General features: G+C 44.1%; 1 protein-coding gene across 2 annotated transcripts in view; it reads right to left on the reverse strand.

Annotated features, from left to right (window-relative positions):
* Positions 1 to 9,577: 9,577 nt before the first annotated feature.
* LOC137434157 (E3 ubiquitin-protein ligase TRIM36) overlaps positions 9,578 to 21,555 on the reverse strand; it is a 40,283-nt gene continuing 28,305 nt past the window's right edge. For both annotated transcript variants that reach the window (XM_068126877.2, XM_068126878.2), the window contains exons 9-13: positions 16,938 to 17,168; positions 11,915 to 12,133; positions 11,434 to 11,725; positions 10,791 to 10,959; positions 9,578 to 10,419 (exon numbers count right to left, since the gene is read on the reverse strand). In XM_068126877.2, the coding sequence (XP_067982978.2) occupies positions 10,240 to 10,419; positions 10,791 to 10,959; positions 11,434 to 11,725; positions 11,915 to 12,133; positions 16,938 to 17,168 (1,091 nt within the window). In that variant the 3' untranslated portion in view covers positions 9,578 to 10,239. The remainder of the gene's footprint in view (positions 10,420 to 10,790; positions 10,960 to 11,433; positions 11,726 to 11,914; positions 12,134 to 16,937; positions 17,169 to 21,555) is intronic.

Raw genomic sequence — 21,555 nt, forward strand, 5'->3', positions numbered from 1 at the left:
TCCACCCTCAATTTCAACCTGAAAAATCAAATAGCCACCATGTTGGTTGGTGCTTTATGAAGCCAAATACATCTTCGGAGCTGTCGTATTCACAATCGCCATGTCCTTCCTATAAGTTTTCCCCTCAGTGTAAAATGACCAAATCTGCAGTTAAAAGGTTGGAGCCGATAGGTGTCACGGGCCTTGTGAATATCGTTATGTATCGGCCTCAGCCAGAGGCAGTAGTCTGTTGTCTATACACTGCCCAAATAACTGGCATTCTCTCAATCAGGGCTTTTACTACTAGTGTAGCAGCATAGCAAACCTGTTGTGCATTTTGTGATACAAGCACCAAATTTGGCACAAATGTACATTAATATGTTGCGAACATTTTCAGATATTGGGCCACTTGAAATTCCGTAATTTTTTTTTTCAAATTTTTTCAAATTTCGTAATTTCACATTTTTCGGGTGACACCGTCACAATTTCGGTCTTCGAGGCCGGCCGATATAGTGGGGCGGCTTAGCCCAAATATTCAAAAGAATTGTGCATTTTGTGATACAAGCACCAAATTTGGCACAAATGTACATTAATATGTTGCGAACATTGTGTGGTCAGCAATGAAGACGAGAGTCTGAATTACATGTATGCAAAAGACCTTGTGAACCAGTGAAGCAAATACACGGGTAAGCATGAATTAAATCTAGGGCATGATATAATTTCCATGATGTTTACCTCTACACTCAATGGTGGAAGGAGGTAATGTTTTGATCCCAGCTTGTCTGTATGTCTGTTTGTCTGTTAGTCCACAAAATTCCAGACAAAGCTTGTAGTAGTGGTAGTTGTAGTGGTAGTGGTGATAACAGAAATTGTTATATAGAACTGAACTTATATTATTATTATATGCAGAAAATAACTTCATTTCTATATGCCCTGCAGTGGACAGGTTAATTGGTTTATGCACTGAAGGGGTCACCCTGGTGTGCACTGCTGTGTTCTGCCTCACTGAGTTGTTCAGGTATGATGTACTCAGCACAAGCTTCCGGTCGGCCCGGAGGTGGGGGTGCGGGGCCTGTCACGGAACGTCAAAACAAACGGCCTGCCGGGGCCGCCCAAAAGTCGGGCGTGAGGGGCGCGTCCACTAATGGAACGCCTCTCGCTTCCCAGATCGAGGGCCACGTGGTCAGGAGAACCTCGTCCCTTCCGGTCACACTTTGCCTATCGGCCGGCCTCGAAGACCGAAATTGTGACGGTGTCACCCGAAAAATTTGAAATTACGAAATTTGAAAAAATTTGAAAAAAAAAATTACGGAATTTCAAGTGGCCCAATATCTGAAAATGTTCGCAACATATTAATGTACATTTGTGCCAAATTTGGTGCTTGTATCACAAAATGCACAATTCTTTTGAATATTTGGGCTAAGCCGCCCCACTATACAGATTTTGTGAGTTTTCTATTATTTCCGACTTAAATTCTACTTTCTTTTTCTTTTTTACACTTGGCTGTGAAAGAAAATATCCATCATTTACTTTTGTGTGTGTGCACGTGTATCAGGTTAATTTGTTGCAATTCCACAGGTTTCCGCATATCCTGTGGGATTGTGGGTTGGACAGGTGACTGTGATGCCCCATGATATGCAGGCGCTGTTTCAATCTTGGTTTCTGTGAAGTGGATGATAGCTTAATGACGGAGGGGGAAACATTAAATATTCCACTGTGGGAGTGAAGAAATATATAATTATCAATGTGGGAATGCCCATTTGCTGGAGGTGAGGAGGGGAGATAGAGGGTGATAGCAATCTACCAACAACACTGCGCTCTCCTATTCAGTGTGTATAAATTAGATGGTCACATTAGAAAACTTGACTGCCATCACCATTCCAGGCAGCTGAGCTTGGAGAATCTGGATGTGTTTTCATGGGAAAACTCTGGAAAGGCGTTTCTCTAATCCATAAGTTCTACATTATCAACTCGGACTCCTGCCTTTTTCAGTACTAGGGCATGCCCGTACTATATATATATCTAAAATTATATCCCCCCCCCCCCTCTATTTACATGGAATGGTTTGGTCCATTCGCAAAGCCAAAGGCAAAGCGAACGGCTTGTGAGTACGGTGACAATCCCCCCCCCTCTATTTACATCAAATGGTTTGGTCCATTCGCAACGACCACAGAACCCCCCCCCTCTATTTACATGAAATGGTTTGGTCCATTCGCAACGCCAAAGCGAACGGCGAACGGCTAAATCGCCATAGCTCGGTAACTACTTGTCCGATTAATTTCAAACCTTGAAAAGGCACATCCTCGGGTCCCCAGCAATATACCTGGCAAGTTTAAAGTATATCGGACCCGTGGTTGTCGAGAAACAGCGGTCACAGACAAACATACAAACAAACATACACACAGAGATTAGTGGAATTATAGATAGATTACAGGTATTTACATTCTCTGTTGAAGGTCCAGTCTAGGACACCAGTGGGAATGAAGGAAAATATGTGTGTGTTGGGGGGGGGGGGGGTAGTACAACCGTAGCAAACGCAGCTTTCCTGCATCTTTCAAGTGCTTCAGATGCAATTTTGCTTGGAACAATGATGGCAGACAAATTTTCTAATGTGGCCATGATTCAATCTAACTGCACCCTCTAGTGGTTGAAATGTAACTATGGTGATAGCAGAATTAGAAGGTTGAGGTTTTTATGGAGGGGAAGTTTGAGCTATTGATGCCTTTGGGTGGGAAGGACTTGAAGTCAATTTACATTCAACAGGGATCCATGGAATATCTGTGGTAGTTGTATTCAGCACTGGCAACAGTGTAGGATATCATTTAGAAACAGCATGCCTCAAAAATAATAATAATCTATATATATAAAAGAAAGTTTTTGTTTGTTTGTCTGCACGTGCTAATCTGAACGGTGAATTGATGGGAGAAAAACCTCTAAAACAAAAAATGTCGGGACGGGCCCCGGGAAGGTTATAGGCTCGGTGGTGAGGCCGGTCAAGGCCGCTTTGGCCGGGTTGGGCCCATTTCGCAATTAAAAGGTGAGCTGAATTATAGTAGTCAATCTTCTCTGGCCACGAGTAAAAGCTGAATTATAGTAGTAAATTCATTCAAAAAGAACCAAAAATGTCAGGCCGAGTCCCGGGAAGGTTATAGGCTCGGTAGCGAGGCCGGGCTGGGCCCATTTCACAATTAAAAGACGAGTTGAATTATAGTAGTCAATCTTCTATGGCTGCGAGTAAAAGCTGAATTATAGTAGTAAATTCATTCAAAAAGAACCAAAAATGTCAGGCCGGGTCCCGGGAAGGTTATAGTCTAGGTGGCGAGGCCGGGCTGGGCCCATTTCACAATTAAAAGGTGAGCTGAATTATAGTAGTAAATTCATTCAAAAAGAACCAAAAATGTCAGGCCGAGTCCCGGGAAGGTTATAGGCTCGGTGGCGAAGCCGGGCTGGGCCCATTTCACAATTAAAAGACGAGTTGAATTATAGTAGTCAATCTTCTATGGCTGCGAGTAAAAGCTGAATTATAGTAGTAAATTCATTCAAAAAGAACCAAAAATGTCGGGCCGGGTCCCGGGAAGGTTATAGTCTAGGTGGCGAGGCCGGGCTGGGCCCATTTCACAATTAAAAGGTGAGCTGAATTATAGTAGTAAATTCATTCAAAAAGAACCAAAAATGTCGGGCCGGGTCCCGGGAAGGTTATAGTCTAGGTAGCGAGGCCGGGCTGGGCCCATTTCACAATTAAAAGACGAGTTGAATTATAGTAGTCAATCTTCTATGGCTGCGAGTAAAAGCTGAATTATAGTAGTAAATTCATTCAAAAAGAACCAAAAATGTCGGGCCGGGTCCCGGGAAGGTTATAGTCTAGGTGGCGAGGCCGGGCTGGGCCCATTTCACAATTAAAAGGTGAGCTGAATTATAGTAGTCAATCTTCTACGGCCGCGAGTAAAAGCTGAATTTTAGTAGTGAATTCATTCAAAAAGAACCCGGGCAACGCCGGGTGCATTCGGCTCGTAATATAATAAAAATAACTCCTGACAGACATTACTTGTGTACTTTATCATATACAGTGCCTTAAATATTCACAACCCTTGACTTTCACATTTTGTTGGAGCCTGAATTTAAAATGAAGATTTTTGTCACTTGCATACACAATAACCCATAAGGAAGTTTTTTTTTTAATGACGAAGCCCATCGGGCAAAGCCGTCCAGAACAGTTTGTCCGTCCATATGTATGTCCCCCTCAAACGTATACCAATCAGAGCTGATGATATGGTCACATGACACGGTGATGTGATTACGTCTGATGTCATTACGGCGTAAGGCCGGCTGACTCTCCACACACCGCCGTTTTGATTTATATGCCGTTCATGCCGAACATATTGTCGAACCTGTAATATCTCACAATTGCCATGCTCTCCCTCAATGTTTTTCATTCAGTGTGAAACAACCGGTTGTTAAAATGACCATCAAATATCGAAAGCAGAGACGTTACGGCTCTTCCAACAATACGGTACGTATAGCTATAGGCCTTATGACTCGTCCTTGGACCGCTTTGGACAAATTAAGCCCAGGTTTCTTAATAGAGTGTATCGTTTCAGTGGTATCGTTTTCATAATAATAATAATAATATAGTAAATATAACCATAACACTTTAATCCCAATGTCGTGAATGGAAGGTTAATGGATTGAAGTGGTGTATGGTTCATGATCAATGATCTAAGCGTTGTTCGGCCCGAATTCTTATTATAATAGAGCAAACGTATATGGTTCGCTATGTATGTTTATATGCGACGACAACGTCTTCTTCTTCTTCAAATAAAATTACCACCCTCTTAATTGTCCCCCATCGCACCGCGGAGCGAAAAGGGGACTATGGTTAACCCTCTTAATTGCGTTAAGACTGCTGAGACCCCTCAGAACTTTGACGACCCTTTAATTTCCCCAAGACCCTTCAGACCACCAAGACCTCTGAAGACCCAAAATACCCTTCAAGGCCCTGAGGCTCAAAAAGACCCTGAATACCCAAAAACCCAAAAGATCCTGAATACCCAAAAGACCCCAAAGACCCAAAACACCCAGAAGACCCAAAAAGCCCCTGAAGACCCAAAAGCCTCTGAAGACACCAAAGACCCAAAAGACCCTGAAGACCCAAAAACACCTCAAAGACCCAAAATACCCTTAAAGGCCCAGAGGATCCAAAAGACCCTGAAGAACCAAATGGCCCTGAAGACCCAAAACACTATGAAGACCCAAAAGACACCGAAATGGTCAAAGATGCCTACCCCTCTGAAACGACATGTGGTGAGGCGCGCCGACTCACGCTAGTATTAATAACTGAGGAAGTAGGGAATTGGCCTCGGGTTTTTAATGGTAATATCATTTTCGAAATAATAACGTAACGTTAATATTATAGTAAATCTAATCGTAACGCTAACCCCTTCGTTGTGACTGCAAACGTACTGGAAGTTAAAATATATCAGTTTTGTGTCCGTTACGTCATTACGTCATTACGATGGCTGCTCCACCAACCGACATTTAAATTTACAAGTAGGCTCACACCCGCTCACTGTGGGAGCAGCGGGAAGGGTCATTTCTCTTTGGGGTATATAGATTACAGTCGATCTATGGTCGTGTCTCAAGAACATTGGGTGTGTTCATTTACCAAGTTTCTTGTGGAGAGATTGCCAAATGGTTTAAGCATTCGATCAAGCACTCAATTAAAAACCATTAAGGAACATTAAGGAATTAAAAACCAGCTAGCTTGGCAAGCTGCTTGGTAAATGAGCACACCTCCAAACCTCGTAGGGTATATAGATTACAGTAGATCTTCGCTCAGTTCTGTAAGTAAAAATTACCTCATGGATGTCGGGATTCCTCAAAGTTTCTTTGTTTAATGTTACAAACAGCATTAGCGACTGTTTGAAAAGCTAATCATATGTGTTTGTGGTTTATAATATTTTACAAGCCCGGCTACACCACTGTTAGACTTTTGGTCTTGTTTTTTTTAGAAGCTTTTACAAATTAATTAAAAATGAAAAACTGAAATGTCTCAAGTCGATGAACTTATGTTTCATTCAACTCCTTTGCTATGACACTCCAAATTGAGTTCAGGTGCATCTTAATTTCCTTTGATCATTCTTGAGATGTCTCCACAACCTAATTGGAGTCCACCAATAGCCAATTCAATTGATTGGACATGATTTTGAAAGAACACCTTCACTTGACACCACGTCAGAGCAGAAACTCTACTATGAAGTCCAATAAACTATCCATATAACAGAGAATTTTGAGGAGACAGATCTGGGGAAGGGTATAAAAGAATTTCTACGATGTTGAAAGTTCCCAAGAGCACAGTGAGCTCCATTATTCAGAAATTTAAAGAATATGGAACTACCAAGACTCTTCCTAGAACTGGCTATCTGACCAAACTGAGCAACCAGGGAAGAAGGACCTTAGTCAGGGAGGTGACCAAGAACACAATGTCCACTCTGACAGGTCGACAGAGTTTATTGGCCGAGATGGGAGAACCTGCTGGAAATACAACAGTCTTTGCAGCACTTAACACAAATCACGGCTTTATGAGAGAGTGGCCAGACGGAAGTCATTCCTGGGGGAAAAAAAAAAGCACGATAGCATGACTGGAGTTTGCAAAAAGGCACGTGAATGACTGTGGTCTGATGAAACAAAAATTGAACTCTGGCCCGAATGCAAAGCGCTATGTCTGGTGGAAACCGAGCAAAGCTCATCACCCATCTAATACCATCCCCACCGTGAAGCATGATGGTGGCAGCATCATGCTATGGGGATGCTTTTCAGTGGCAGGAGCAGAGAGACCAATGAATGGAGCCAAATGCAGGCAACTTGAGGAGAACCTGCTTCAGAGTGCAAAAGACCTTGGACTGTGGCAAAGATTTATGCTCCAACAGGACAATGACCAAGCATAGAGCCACAACAACACTGAAATGGCTTCAGAACTATAACATGAGTCCTTGAGTGGCCTAGCTAAAGCCCAGACTTGAATCACATTGAGAATCTGTGGAAAAACTTGAAGATTGTTGTTCACACTCCCCGTCCAACTTGAGAGCTTGAGCAAATCTGCAAGAAATAAATGGGGCAAACTCCCCAAATCCAGATGTACAAAGCTAATAGACATACCCAAGAAGACTCAAAGCTGTAATCACTGCCAAAGATGCTTCTACGAATTATTATTGATACCGGTGGTTGAATACTCGTGTAAATTAGACATCTTTGTGTTTCATTTTTAATTATTTTGTAAACATTTGTATAAAGATTTTAAGAAAAAGAATCCACTTTGACATTATTCCATATGTGTCGATCAGTGCCAAAAATCTCAATTTAATCTGTTTTAAATTCAGGCTGCAACAGCAAAATGTGAAAAAGGGATTTGAATACTTTATGGTACTGTATGTCCATGGAATAATAGGTGATGAATGTACTGTAGTACCATTCCAAGATACCACAGATTCCTTCTAAAACTAATGGACAAGGAAGTTGCAAATTCACCAGCATGTTCACCGTCAGTCTTGAACTTTGGATGGTGGTCGCACAGGTATTTTGCACCTTTTACAACATAAGCATAATCTCTACTGCGATATTACCTTAAAATGAAGTTTGAGGAAACCATAGTACATGGCTGAGCTTGAACTCATCATAATCATTTAATAGGACACCTTTCATCGACTTCCTGCCATTGTCTCTTATGAATCCTTTATACAATTATCTGGATGCAAGTAATATTTACCAACAAAACGGGCATTTGAAGGTTTGCCACATTAACCACAGATAACCTCTAACAAAATACCTTCACAGGTGGTTCAGCACGTCAGGTGAATCTGCAGCTGCTGCTTCAACCTCGAGCTGCGTTTCCAAACCTGATCTGTCATGTTTGTTATGGGTTACCAGTGTTCCTGTTTTTGTCCACATTGACATGCAAAATTGTACCTTGTGCTGGATTGTCTAATTCGTCTGTCTAGAATACCATAGTACAGCTAGGATCGTATAGGTGTGGCATGAACAGTGGATGCGTAAGAGACACCTCGATGTATTATGTAGGGAAACTGGAGCTTAAGATTGTTTATGTGTCTTCGCACAGGGAGTGGAGGTATGTTAACTAGGTTGGGATTAAAGTTAGTTTTCCCAGTCTGTGGTTGATCCCTGTGGTGGTTTTTTTTTTTTTTTTTTTAACTACCAGGCCGGCCATAAAACCCTTGTTACAACAACCTCCTCCCATTAACCAACAAAACTGCCGACAGAACCACAGAACATTCCCGATCGGGCTAAACCCCACCCCACCACTGCCTACAGGACACGAACATGTGCCGATCGGCAAATAAATAAACCTAGTCTCCCAGGGATCGTAACCGACAGGCCACGCCCCAAGCTTCGTCATTGGTCGAGAGGACATGAAGCGTTTCAAGAGAGCTCGGCCGTTGGTTGGCGTGATGTCAGAGCTAGAAGGTTCGAGCGAGCAAAAAGGAGGAAGAATCGCACTCTCTCTCACGGTCTGGTCTTTGTTCTCGGTCGGTCACTTTTGTGCAGGCTCTTCTGGTGGCTTGGTGTGCTGAGAGAGCGGTGTGGAACTTTTGCGATCGTGAGGAGGGGTTAATGGCAGTTTGTGGGGCTCTTGGTGCTTCGGATGGAGTGGGGACCTAAAGAGGTCCGCCCACACGAGTTACCTCACGTACATGGGGCTGTGGAGAGCGACTCGGCACCATTGTTGGCACGTTTGCCACGCAAGCGGCTTCAGGCCACTTTGTACTGCCGACTTCATTCAACGATGTCCTTGAGCAAACTGAGAAAATACAATTGGATTCCAAGAATAAAAATGTGTTGGCTCACCAAAAATAGAAAAAAAAATAGTTGGCCCCATCAGAGAAAATTTATTTTATCATTCCCCTGTTGTGTATTTGTGTCTGATGGAGACGTCTCAAAGTTGAAATTAGATTTACCTCACCTTTCATTTTTATCGCATTACATTTACTAAATCATTATCGTGGTTCTTTCATTTGTTGTGTCGTGTGTGTTTATTTGTTGTGGGTTTCAGGAATCAACCCATGTGCTTCGTCCAGGTAAGCACCCCGTTGCCTTCTGTCCAGCGCGTGACGGACCAACCGCCAGTTTGGGCTATGCGCCTCGGAATTAAGGACCGTTACAGCTATTCGTCATCCAGCGGTGTTAACCGCCAGGCTGACAGGACAATATCCACGATTGGTGTTCGGACTCTGCATACTAATCTTGTGAACGTTAGTAGATATTTGCAAGTTCACTAGTTTGGATAATCACCTGTATGCACACAAGGAACTTCACTTCAATGTTGAAAATACATTCAGATAATCCTGGAGAAACTTATTCACTTGTAATTGACAGCCAGTCAAACTCAAGAGCAAGGTATAGCATTAGCAATGAACAAACAGGTGGTTGGTAGGAGAGATCAAAATTCACTGGTCACTGGCGCAGTTAAACATCTCCCGCAAGAGGCAAAATGTTCCACTGCCCTTTGCACGTCAACAGACATTTTGTACCAGGTACCAGAGATGAGGCCAATGAGAGGTCCTTAAAGGGTCATTCGAGGAAGTGGTAAATTCAATTCAAATTTTTATTTTCATATTGTATGTGTTAAAGTCAGAGAAAACACCCTTTACATTTTGTACACCATTATGTGCTTCTCGGTTGTGCATTTGTTGTGGGTCAGCATTAAAAATTCCAAAATTTTCTACATCCAGATCCCCCAAAATGCAGGTGAAACCACACCAAGTAAACATGCTTACGTGTGGCATCACGAAAAGCACTCTCTCATCAAAACCAAACCGAGCATTCGTCTTTTGCTGAATACATAATACCACACACATAATCCTCTGTTACATTTCAAAAACACACATCGTGAAAACTTACAAAGGCGCTCCAGGAACAGCGCCTGTGATGAGCACACCGAGCGGTACACGGTGCTCCAGTTGGTACAGTAAAGTGCTTGATATGCTTCCAATATTACATTCCGTTTGTACACAAATTACAGCGAGATCTAAAGCCCTTACAACTCGAGCCTTTTCAACTGCTTGTAAACAGCTACCAACTGTTAAAGGTAGGGCACATTACACAGCATGTCAAAAAGGAATGGAAAACTCATTTCATGCAAGCAATCAAATTAGCTCCTGAAACCATAAATATCGATAAAAATGCAAGGGTTGTGACTGTCAGTGTAAAAGCAAGCAAATGGTTGTTGTGAAGCAGCAGGAAGCAGCCCTAATGCTTACAATCACCACCACCGCCCAATTGTGGCGATGCTGAGGTCGGGCCGAGCACGGGCAGCTCGAGTTCAACACGGCCGCTCCCCAGCAGGCCGAAGGCGGGATAGATGGGACCCTGACAGTCAAGCGGCTGAGATGCGAGCAGCGACATGGAGTCGCCGTCGTAAAAAGCAACCTGCGGACCGGGACAAGCAGTAACTATGAGCAGCAGCGAAAAGCAGGCAGCAAACATGGCCAAAGATCCCCGACGACTATGCTGCGCGGATTGTTTTACCCTGAACCAAAATTTACCACTCGGAGAAAACTAGAACAAAACGTTCCCCTGATTGTCCTACAACAAATTTGTCCATTATCTAATCAGAAGAATGAATGAAAGTTTTCTTTTTGTGCAGCGCACTTGCAGGTTGTGCAAAATTTCCAGATTATTTTCCCAAAACAAGAATAATTGCAAAGTAGCAGCAGATGCCAGTTTAGTCCTGAGAATATTTGACATTGGTCATTTGGCCTTTGCTATATTTATGGCAAAAACTTTAAACCCCAACGCACCGAAGCATTATCACAGTCCAAGCAGACTCCGAGGCGTGCAGGCAGCGGTAGCAGGCTGGAAGCAGTGCTAGCGGATGGCACAGCCAGTCGACCACCGCCAGCAGAGATGTACACAAATGTCTCTGCTTCGGCCTCCTCACTACCACTGCCATGACCACTATCCACACACCTACGGGAGCCAGTGGGAGGCAGAATGATTGGGTTTGAGCATTGAGCGAATCTTTTGCCACTTTTAAGAAACGTGGGCAGCAGCAGCAGCAGCATAGGAATAGCTTGTCAAGGTTTACAGAACATCGAACATTTTACAAAAATGACTCATTGACATTAAGGAACATCAAATCAATGTTCTATCCAAGAAGGCTGGTCATTGCGAACATGGATTTTCATTAACATCTGTGCTCAGTGGACCAGCGTGAGAAAAAGTGTGATGGGTTCACTTCCTGTTCTAACCTGCATCTCTACATGTTGTGGTGCAACCAACCGATCAACAGTGCTGGGTATGTGCATGGAGGAGTAGCAAGCCACCACATGATAGAGCATGACAACACAAGGCCTTGACATAAAAGGGGCCTCAGTTCGACAGAGAATGGTGAAGCATGGTATGGGGGTCTGTGTGCCACATAAACCATAACGAGCCATCCACCTGACACAGCTGGGAGTTTTGGACTCGGTAGGACGCAGCCAATCACGAACACGGGCCTCAGTCGCCACGCCAGCACGCACCATGTAAGCGCAAGGTCTTACACGGAAAGCCCAATAGTGACGACCAGTGCTTGGAGCAGGCCGGTCAGCCACAACGAAATCCATCGCTGGGTGTACGTCGTGTTCCGCATCACCAAGAAGCAGAGCTGGTGCTGCCCGCCTATCGGCGGCTGCTCGATTCGAAGAGAGCAGCAGGCGATCATTGCAGGCGGCATTCAACAGGAAAGCAAAAACTGTCCCAGGAAGTTGGAAGGGGAGAAATAAACAAATAACCAGATTGGCTGGTGCCCAAATTCAAAATCTTTCATTTTACCTTTGAGGTGGTGCGAGGGAGGGAACGACTCATTAATGATTACATCAAACCTGCACTGTAGTACTTATTGAGGGTTTTGAAAATTTAAATATACTAATGGTCAGCTCACTTGGTGCTGGTGGTGTATGGAGAGTCATCTCACAACTGTAGTTCTGATGACCTTCCGAATCGGTTGTGTAGACACGAAACGCATACTTTTCCCCCTCTTGAAGACCTTCCACCGCCAGTCGCCCACCCAATACAGGCTTATCGGTCACCTTCCCATCTCCGACTGGACTTGCCTTCAAACGCTGAAAACCATCCTTTTTTTGCTGCTTCACCTTTACGTCTGCAGTTTAGAAAACAAAGCAAGGTCAAGAGAAATTCACACCAAATCCAGCGATGGTCAAAGCATCATTAGCACCAAGAATAGCGGTTTGGTTTTCCACTGCGGGATCGATCACGGGCTTGATGCCACAAGAAGCAGGAAAATCTACTTCACATTCGGAAAAACATGGATGAGCCTTCCATACAGAACACGATTGATGTGTTGCCTTCACAGGTTCGAGCACTGTACAAGATGCTAAAGGACATGTTACCAGAGATTGTGTTAATTCATGGACCCAATTGGTTGTGTTCGTATCACAGATTAAAACTAAAGTGAAGTCGATGGCGCACCATCACAAATCCCCGCGGTTCCCACCTAAAGCAAAGTTGAAAGGGCAAAAAGTTACACCAGGAATGACCCAATATCCAATTTTCAGTCATTCCTGTTGTTACTTTTGCATTTTGACCCAAGTGGGTTTGAATCGGTGGGATTTGTTTTTTGTTTTCATTTGAAAGGGTGGTTTTGGGGGGGGGGGGGGTGAACGGGTGGTGGGAGGAGAGGTTGGGGTGAACGGGTGGTGGGAGGGGGGGTTGGGGTGAACGGGTGGTGGGAGGGGGGGTTGGGGTGAACGGGTGGTGGGAGGGGTTGGGGTGAACGGGTGGTGGGAGGGGGGGTTGGGGTGAACGGGTGGTGGGAGGGGGGATTGGGGTGAACGGGTGGTGGGAGGGGTTTGGGGTGAACGGGTGGTGGGAGGGGTTGAGGTGAATGGGTGGTGGGAGGAGGGTTGAGGTGAACGGGTAGTGGAAGGGGTTGAGGTGAACGGGTGGTGGGAGGGGTTGGGGTGAACAGGCGGTGGGAGGGGTTGGGGTGAACGGGTGGTGGGAGGAGGGTTGAGGTGAACGGGTAGTGGGAGGGGTTGAGGTGAACGGGCGTTGGGAGGGGTTGGGGTGAACGGGTGGTGGGAGGGGATTACTTGTGGCCTTGATAGTTTCCACTGCTGTTGGTTCTTCAGCTATTGATTATATCGATTATTATTTACTCCCATTCAGAATACAAAAACGTGCCGATTGTAGTTGTGGGATTGATGTATTTTCGCCAGGTAACGAACCCAGGTGGTGATTAAAGTACCTCTGAATCACATGTTTGTCTTCACTCCCTTTGTTCTCCTGCGATAAAACTTGGCACTTTAAGTCTCCCTCAAGTTTTCACATCAAAAAGCAAAAGGGTTTTGGTGGCCGCAGCCTTCATAGGTCTCCACAACAATAAATTTGTTTACTCAAATATTACCTTTGCTATAGTATAGTGTTTGGTCGGTGTCTTTACCGTGGTTTGTGGTTGGCTAGTAGGTGCATTGGGGCAGAGTACAGGTCTCGTAGTAAATCGTAGGTAGACTATTGAAATACCGAAAATGACTAGCTATAGAGCAGCGGTCGGGAACCTATGGCTCGCGAGCCGTATATGGCTCTTCCGGTGACGGCATATGGCTCCCAGACAATTTTGAGTTGAAAAAAAAAAAATTAAAAAAAAAAATCAGTTTGGAACTGATTTTAAAATACTTGTGATATTTCTTAATAATACTGTGTCATTTTAAAGTAAACAGAAATTAGTTTTGAAGATAAATTTCACGGGTCACGGGTCACCCGTGGGTCGGGTCGGGAACCAATGGCTCGCGAGCATGTCCGCGTCATTGTAAAGGTGAAGAAATCAATTTTATCAGATAGCCAACTAGTTTATCCGCTTCAACCCTTGTAACGGAAAAGATGGCGAAAAGAAAAAAAGACGATGATTACCGTGCATTCCAGGCTGCGTGGACAGAGGAATTTGCATTTGTTGAGAGAGCAGGATCTGCGGTATGTCTAATATGCAATGATAAAATTGCATCGATGAAACGGTCAAATATAAAGCGGCACTTCGATACGCACCATGCTTCATTTGCATCGAAATATCCAGCGGGGGACAGCAGGAAAAGGGCATGCGAGGAGCTACAGCGGAGAGTGCAGACGAGTCAGCAGCAACTACGTGTGTGGACCAAGCAAGGTGACGGGAATTCCGCTAGCTTTGCGGGTGCTTTGGCAATAGTAAGGAATGGAAAGCCATTCACAGATGGCGAGTATGCCAAAACATTCATGCTTGATGTGGCCAATGAACTGTTTGATGACTTCCCAAATAAAGACAAGATAATCAAACGAATAAAAGACATGCCCCTGTCAGCAAGAACTGTGCAGCATCATGATGGCAAATCAAGTCGAGGAAACACAAATTAAGGACATAAACGCCGGGACATACTTTTCTCTCGCGTTAGATGAGTCAACAGACGTTAGCCATCTATCTCAGTGCAGTATAATTGCCAGGTATGCTGCAGGTGACACACTGCGTGAGGAAAGCTTGGCTGTTTTGCCAATGAAAGAGACAACAAGAGGAGAGGATTTATTCACGTCTTTCATGGAGTTTGCTAAAGAAAAAAAACTACCGATGGATAAACTTATTTCTGTCTGTACTGATGGTGCACCCTGTATGTTGGGGAAGAACAAAGGATTTGTAGCGCTTCTCCGTGAACATGAAAAGAGAGCCATCCTAAGTTTTCATTGCATCCTGCACCAGGAGGTGCTTTGCGCTCAGACGTGTGGCCAGGAGCTTGGTGAGGTGATGTCGCTGGTCATTCGAGTGGTCAACTTTATTGTTGCCCGAGCTTTAAATGATCGCCAGTTTAAAGCTCTGTTAGAAGAAGTTGGGAATCATTATCCCGGTCTGCTTTTACACAGCAACGTGCGTTGGTTGTCAAGGGGGAAGGTGCTCAGCCGTTTTGCAGCTTGCCTGAGTGAAATCCGGACTTTTCTTGAAATGAAAGGCGTCAAGCATCCTGAGCTAGACAACACTGACTGGCTCCTGCAGTTTCACTATCTCGTGGACATAACAGGCCATCTGAACCAGCTCAATGTGAAAATGCAAGGTATTGGAAATACAATCTCATCCCTTCAACAAGCAGTGTTTGCATTTGAAAGCAAGCTGGAAGTCTTTCTCAGGGACATTGAAACAGGTCGTCTTCTGCACTTTGAAAGACTGCAACAATTTAGAGATGCATGCTTAGCAAGTGACTGCACTCAACATCTGGATCTCCAGCAGCTAGCTGGCTTTACGTCCAATCTCCTGCAGTCATTCAAAGCACGTTTTGGAGAAAATCGTGCGCGCACTGGTCTTTTCAAGTTCATCACTCATCCACATGAGTGTGCAGTGGACAAAATCGACCTGACATGCATCCCCGGGGTCTCTATCGGAGACTTTGAGCTGGAAGTTGCTGACCTGAAGGCATCAGACATGTGGATGAGTAAGTTCAAGTCACTTAATGGAGAGTTGGAAAGTCTTGCGCGACAGCGAGCAGAGCTGGCGAGGGAACACAAGTGGACAGAAATGAAAAATCTTCAACCTGAAGACCAGCTGATTCTTAAAACTTGGAACGAGCTTCCTGTGACATACCACACAATGCAGCGTGTGAGTATTGCCGTATTGACCATGTTTGGCTCTACATATGCATGTGAGCAGTCATTCTCGCATATGAGGAACATTAAGACCAACCTACGCTCACGTTTAACTGATGGAAGCCTCAACGCCTGCATGAAGCTCAACCTCACCACGTATGAACCAGACTACAAGGCCATCAGCAAAACCATGCAGCACCAGAAGTCGCATTAAAAGTAAGACATATTTAATTTATTATACGTTAAAAATACTATATGGCTCTCAATGAAATATATTTAGAAATATTTGGCTTTTATGGCTCTCCCAGTCAAAAAGGTTCCTGACCCCTGCTATAGAGGGTTCCTGCGATACTCTTCAATCTTAAGTATCCCCACAAAGTTCTTCCCATACCACAATATTCAGAGCTCACGTTTGTCTGTCGACCGTCAGCTTGCTCACGTCTGTTCCATCAAAAACCATAATCACTTCGCTCCTACATGAGCCTTGCCTTTGTATTGAAAAAATAATAGAAAGAATAAAAGAATGATCGTTTTAAGGCCATTTTCCCCGCTAGAGCAGGGGTTAGCCTTGCGGGCCCCATGACAATCATGGTTCCCTGTTTGAGGCAATGTTTTTATGGCCGGATGCCCTTCCTGACTCCAACCCTTGGTCACGCTCTAACGATGCGCAGGGATACGGTGTACCTATTCTAAATCAGGGTACACACCGGGATCATTCATCCCAGCAAGCTGGTACTCAATTTGCCGACCTCGGAAGGATGACAGGCTGAGTCAACCCCCCTGGTGTTAATTCAGCGATCGGCCGGGATTCGAACCCAGGATCCTAGGATCCCAAGCTGGCACCCTAACCGCTAAGCCAACACCAGGCTAATTGAAAAAAATAAAATAATAATAATAGTAATAATAATAATAATAAAAATAATAATAATAATAATAATAATCGATATTATAAATGGAGCCGTGTCTGTCTGTATGTTTGTCTTGCTAGAACTTGAAAGGATTAACGGATTTCAATGAAACAAACGACGGTGGAGTCGTGGAACTCCAGGAAAATTTGTGGTGCAAAAATATTAAGAAGGAAGGTTTGCGTATCGGTCCATGTGCACACGGGGCAAAACTGCAAATGCCAACTTGCGTTGCTGGTTATCCCCGCACAGAAGGCAGGATCTCCCAGGAATCCTTTTTTTGTTATTGCCCCATGGAGTGGCCATCGCAGCAAAGACTGGTATTCCCTCGTCAGCGAAGCGACAGGTCTTATATGCTAGTAATAAAAATCGCCATCCATACCCCGATCATGCACCTCCCTTTTCCCCCCCTCATCCCCCACAATAAATAAACAGATAACATACCTTGCCTCTTATCCAAGACGTGCAGCTTCAGTTTTGGGTTCAACTTCTGATTTCCATCGACGTCCGTAGTGCAGACACGAAAGGAAAGACCATCAGGCTCACAATCTAGAACTAGCGGGTGATTACTCCTACGCTGCTCAACCTTGTCGTTATCGGAACATCTCTCTGACGGTTTGTGCCTGCAGTCATCAGGACTGCATACCCGGCCTTTCATTTGACTTGGGCTCAGGCCTGCGAGAAAAAGAGGTGGAAAGGGAACAGGGAAGAATCACGTGTCATCCGATTCAAATAAAGTCATGATGTCAAACATGGCTTCTTAGAAGTCAAACTCCTAACATAGAAACAAAGAAACATCATTGAGAAAATAGTTTGGCTTTTCTGAAATAGTCAAGAATCAAGAGGTGCCTGTTTGTAATCGGATAAGCCGAATTAACCTCGCAACCTTGACATTTATTCCAATGTAAAAAGTTTGTTATGTGCATGCCAAAACAAGAACAAGGTGACGGTCATTTCGAGGCTTGTGCATCAAAAGGAGGAAAGGAAGCCGAGAGAATACAGCAGTGACTACTGGCAATGACGTCATAAGAACATTTAAACAAGCCGAGCAGATTGGGCAAAGTGCTTGTGAGATGTTGTACTCAAAGTTCATTTTAACATTTTGAGCACAAAACATGTCCACTTGGGAACGATCCAAAATACAAACCGCAATGTTATTGTTCCTCACTGTGTGCATACGGTTCAATTTATCGAGTCAAAGATGGTGTCGAGAGAGTATGGCAAAATTCCTTAAATTCCCACAAAAGGTCCGATTCACGAATGGTGCATTTACCCTCATCTTGGAGGGTGGGGTGTTTTGGAAAATTAATCTTAAAACCCAAAACCTCAAACAGTAACATCGCTCCACAGGCAAGGCTCAGGTCCAAAGCTTCAACCACAGTGAGTTCTTAATCGGGGCGAAGGAATCAAACGCTCCCAAAGGGTTAGGTGGAGGCCATCACGTGGCAGTAATATGCTGTTGGTGAGACGTTTTATTTATTTATTTTTGGAAAAGTTTATTGGCTTTTCTATATTTTAGCTCACCTGGACTTTAGTCTGGTGAGCTTGTGCGATCGAACAGTGTTCGTAGGTAAACCAGTCAGTCCGAGTCAGGAAACACTTCAGTCATTATCGCTTGAAACAAACACGGTTTTCATGAAACCTGGGCACGAGTTTCATATTTGATGCCCAAACCGTATTGACTGCACCAAAATATGCGATCGGGTTGAAATCAGGCCTAAAACCACAAAAAAAATATATATATATCCTGCCCCAACCTACAGGGAGGGGGGGGTGTTGCATCAGGAGCACAGCCATTCCCTTCGTCAAAAACACGACATGTAAACTGTAAAAACATCACCTGTAAAGTATAAACATGTATTGCCGTAATCAGGATAAAGGGGCCTTCCATTCAGATGATCATGTGACCAGATGCTGCACATGAACAAAATTGGAATATTTTATAATGCCATTGACTTGCTCCTGATCGATGTCCTTGCTCTCAAATGTTGTGTTTGTGTCCTTCCCCCTCTCTCCCCATCTTGTCTACCGCTCCCCTTACTTTGTGTTTTGTGTGTCGGTTTGACTTTTGTGTGATTAATGTTAGCTCTTTCACGAGCCTTCATCTTGTATACAAAAAAAAAAAAAAAGAGTGAGCTTCAAGACCTGTGGTCCTATTGCTATGTGGTGTTGCCACAATGCTAGTTGATCCCTTCTCCATCTCCTTCTGTCAATCACCCATTGTTCCTCCAAACCCATAACTCCTAAATCTCTCACAAAGCAACAGGTGGTAATTGCTTGTACCAATATACAAGTAAAGGAATGAAGCAAGAAGAAAAAAAAAAAAAAAGGTGGGAATATCAACAAACATTCATTTTCAGTGACATTTCAAAAAGAGTTAGTCAAAATATATATATACTAGCGGGGTCACCCGTGGGAATCCCACGGGCATGGATGTGTGTGACATTTCGACATATTGAGTTATATGCTGCACATTCATTTTTACAAAATGGTTACTGGCAAGTCATCAGATCCAGAAATGGTGTGAATTTAGTTATTTCACATAATATGTGACCCCTCACTCCTCTCCACCTGACACTCTCCTGTCTCCACCTGACACTCTCCTGTCTCCACCTGACACTCTCCTCTCTCCACCTAGCACTCCTCTCCTCTCCAAACCCTCACATCCCTCTCCTTTCCAATCCCTCACCTCTCCAATCCCTCACACTCCTCTCCTCTCCAATCCTTCACACGCCTCTCCAATCGCGCCTCACACTCCTCTCCAATCGCGCCTCACACTCCTCTCCAATCGCGCCTCACACTCCTCTCCAATCGCGCCTCACACTCCTCTCCAATCGTGCCTCACACTCCTCTCCAATCGTGCCTCACACTCCCCTCCAATCACTCCTCTCCAATCGTGCCTCACACTCCTCTCCAATCACGCCTCACACTCCTCTCCAATCGTGCCTCACACTCCTCTCCAATCGCGCCTCACACTCCTCTCCAATCGCGCCTCACACTCCTCTCCAATCGCGCCTCACTCGCCTCTCCAATCGGCTTTCCCCGTCTCGTTTCTCTCCTTTTTCTCCCGTCTCGTTCTTTTTCTTGCTCCAAATCGGCCCGTCGGAATCGGAAATCGGCCCGTCTCGCCCGTCGGCCCGTCGGAATCGGAAATCGGCCCGTCTTGCTTTTGTGCTTGTGCGTAAATAAATTGTGTTCATGACACCATTTCTGGTGTTGGGCTAGCGGCTAGGGTGCCGGCTTAGGATCCTGGGTTCGAATCTCGGTCGATCGCCGAATTAATGCCAGGGGGGTTGACTCAGCCTGTCATCCTTCCGAGGTCGGCTAATTGAGTACCAGTTCACTGGTAATTCCCTGTTTGTCGTTGAAGGCGGCAAAAAGGGTTGGCGTCAGGAAGGGCATCCGGCCGTAAAACATTGCTTCAAAAAGGGGGACAAAAAAACAACAACTACCACGGTCCCCGAAAAGGCCAACCCCCGCTTTGCGGGGAAAAATGGCCTCTAAACGGTGGTTTTTACACCATTTCTGGATCTGATGACTTGCCAGTAACCATTTTGTAAAAATGAATGTGCAGCATCTAACTCAATATGTCGAAATGTCACACACATCCATGCCCGTGGGATTCCCACGGGTGACCCCGCAAGTTTGCATTGACGTTCGTCGATGGACTCGTTCGCCCGTCTCATTCGTTTTCTTGCTGCATCCTGTTCAAGTCTGCGTTCTTCATCGATCGTCTCATTCATTTTGGAAATAGAAGTTTCCACGCAGCGCATGAATTGTCACGATCCTCAAGAGGAATTTGTCTCGTAATCATCAAATGATAAATGGCAAGTAAATTATATTGTGGAAAATTAAAGATTTCAAATAAACCTATTTAAAGTGTATTCGCACATAACTAATTTTAAAAAACGAAGAAATATCTCTCGGTAATTTCCTGAAACATATTTTACTTCCGGCTAATAATGTTGAATTAAATAAAAACGAAGAAATATATGTCGGCATCATTGTTGACGTTTTTGTGACGACTGTCATCAAACGAAAAAGTAATATATCTTAACGGAAAAGCAAAAGCGAATTTTTAATATATATCGACACGTTGCCGTCGGTGTCATGTTGGGCGGTGTATGATACACCATGACGCGATTTTTAAAAATATATCTCTGCATTTTCCCGCGTGTGTGGAATGTTCTCAATTATTGCTGACACCGAGTCCAAAACCATCGATAAAAATGAAATCATATGGTGAGTTAGATTGGAGATAAAGGCGTGAGAGAGACTCAATGGCCTTGAAGTTGAAGTTACAGGCGTTTGAGAATTCATTTCGTTCTATAAACGGCAACTTTCATTGGATTTCCTTCCCGTTTTTTTTTCAACCGAGTCGAAAACTATGTTAGCGACTGTGAAAAATGAAATGATATATCGAATTTTTAATATGTATCGACACGTTGCCGTCGGGTGTCATGTTAGGCGGTGTATGATACACCATGACGCGGCTTTTAAAAAATATATCTGCATTTTCCCCGCGTGTGTGGAATGTTCTCAATTATTGCTGACACCGACTCTAAAACCATCGATAAAAATGAAATCATATGGTGAGTTAGATTGGAGATAAAGGCGTGAGAGAGACTCAATGGCCTTGAAGTTACAGGCATTTGAGAATTCATTTCGTTCTATAAACGGCAACTTTCATCGGATTTTCTTCTCGTTTTTTTTTCAACCGAGTCTAAAACTATGTTAGCGACTGTGAAAAATGAAATGATATATCGAATTTAAAATAGATATCGACACATTGCCGTCGGTGTCATGTTGGGCGGTGTATGATACACCATGACGCGATTTAAAAAAATATATCTCTGCATTTTCCCCGCGTGTGTGGAATGTTTGTGGAAAATTAAAGATTTCAAATAAACCTATTTAAAGTGTATGCGCACATAACTAATAAAAAAAACGAAGAAATATCTCTCGGTAATTTCCTGAAACATATTTTACTTCCGGCTAATATGTTGAATGAAATAAAAACGAAGAAATATATGTCGGCATCATTGTTGACGTTTTTGTGACG

Source organism: Myxine glutinosa, chromosome 10, assembly GCF_964187855.1.
Source record: "Myxine glutinosa chromosome 10, kmMyxGlut1.1, whole genome shotgun sequence".
In the NCBI taxonomy this organism is placed as follows: domain Eukaryota; kingdom Metazoa; phylum Chordata; class Myxini; order Myxiniformes; family Myxinidae; genus Myxine; species Myxine glutinosa.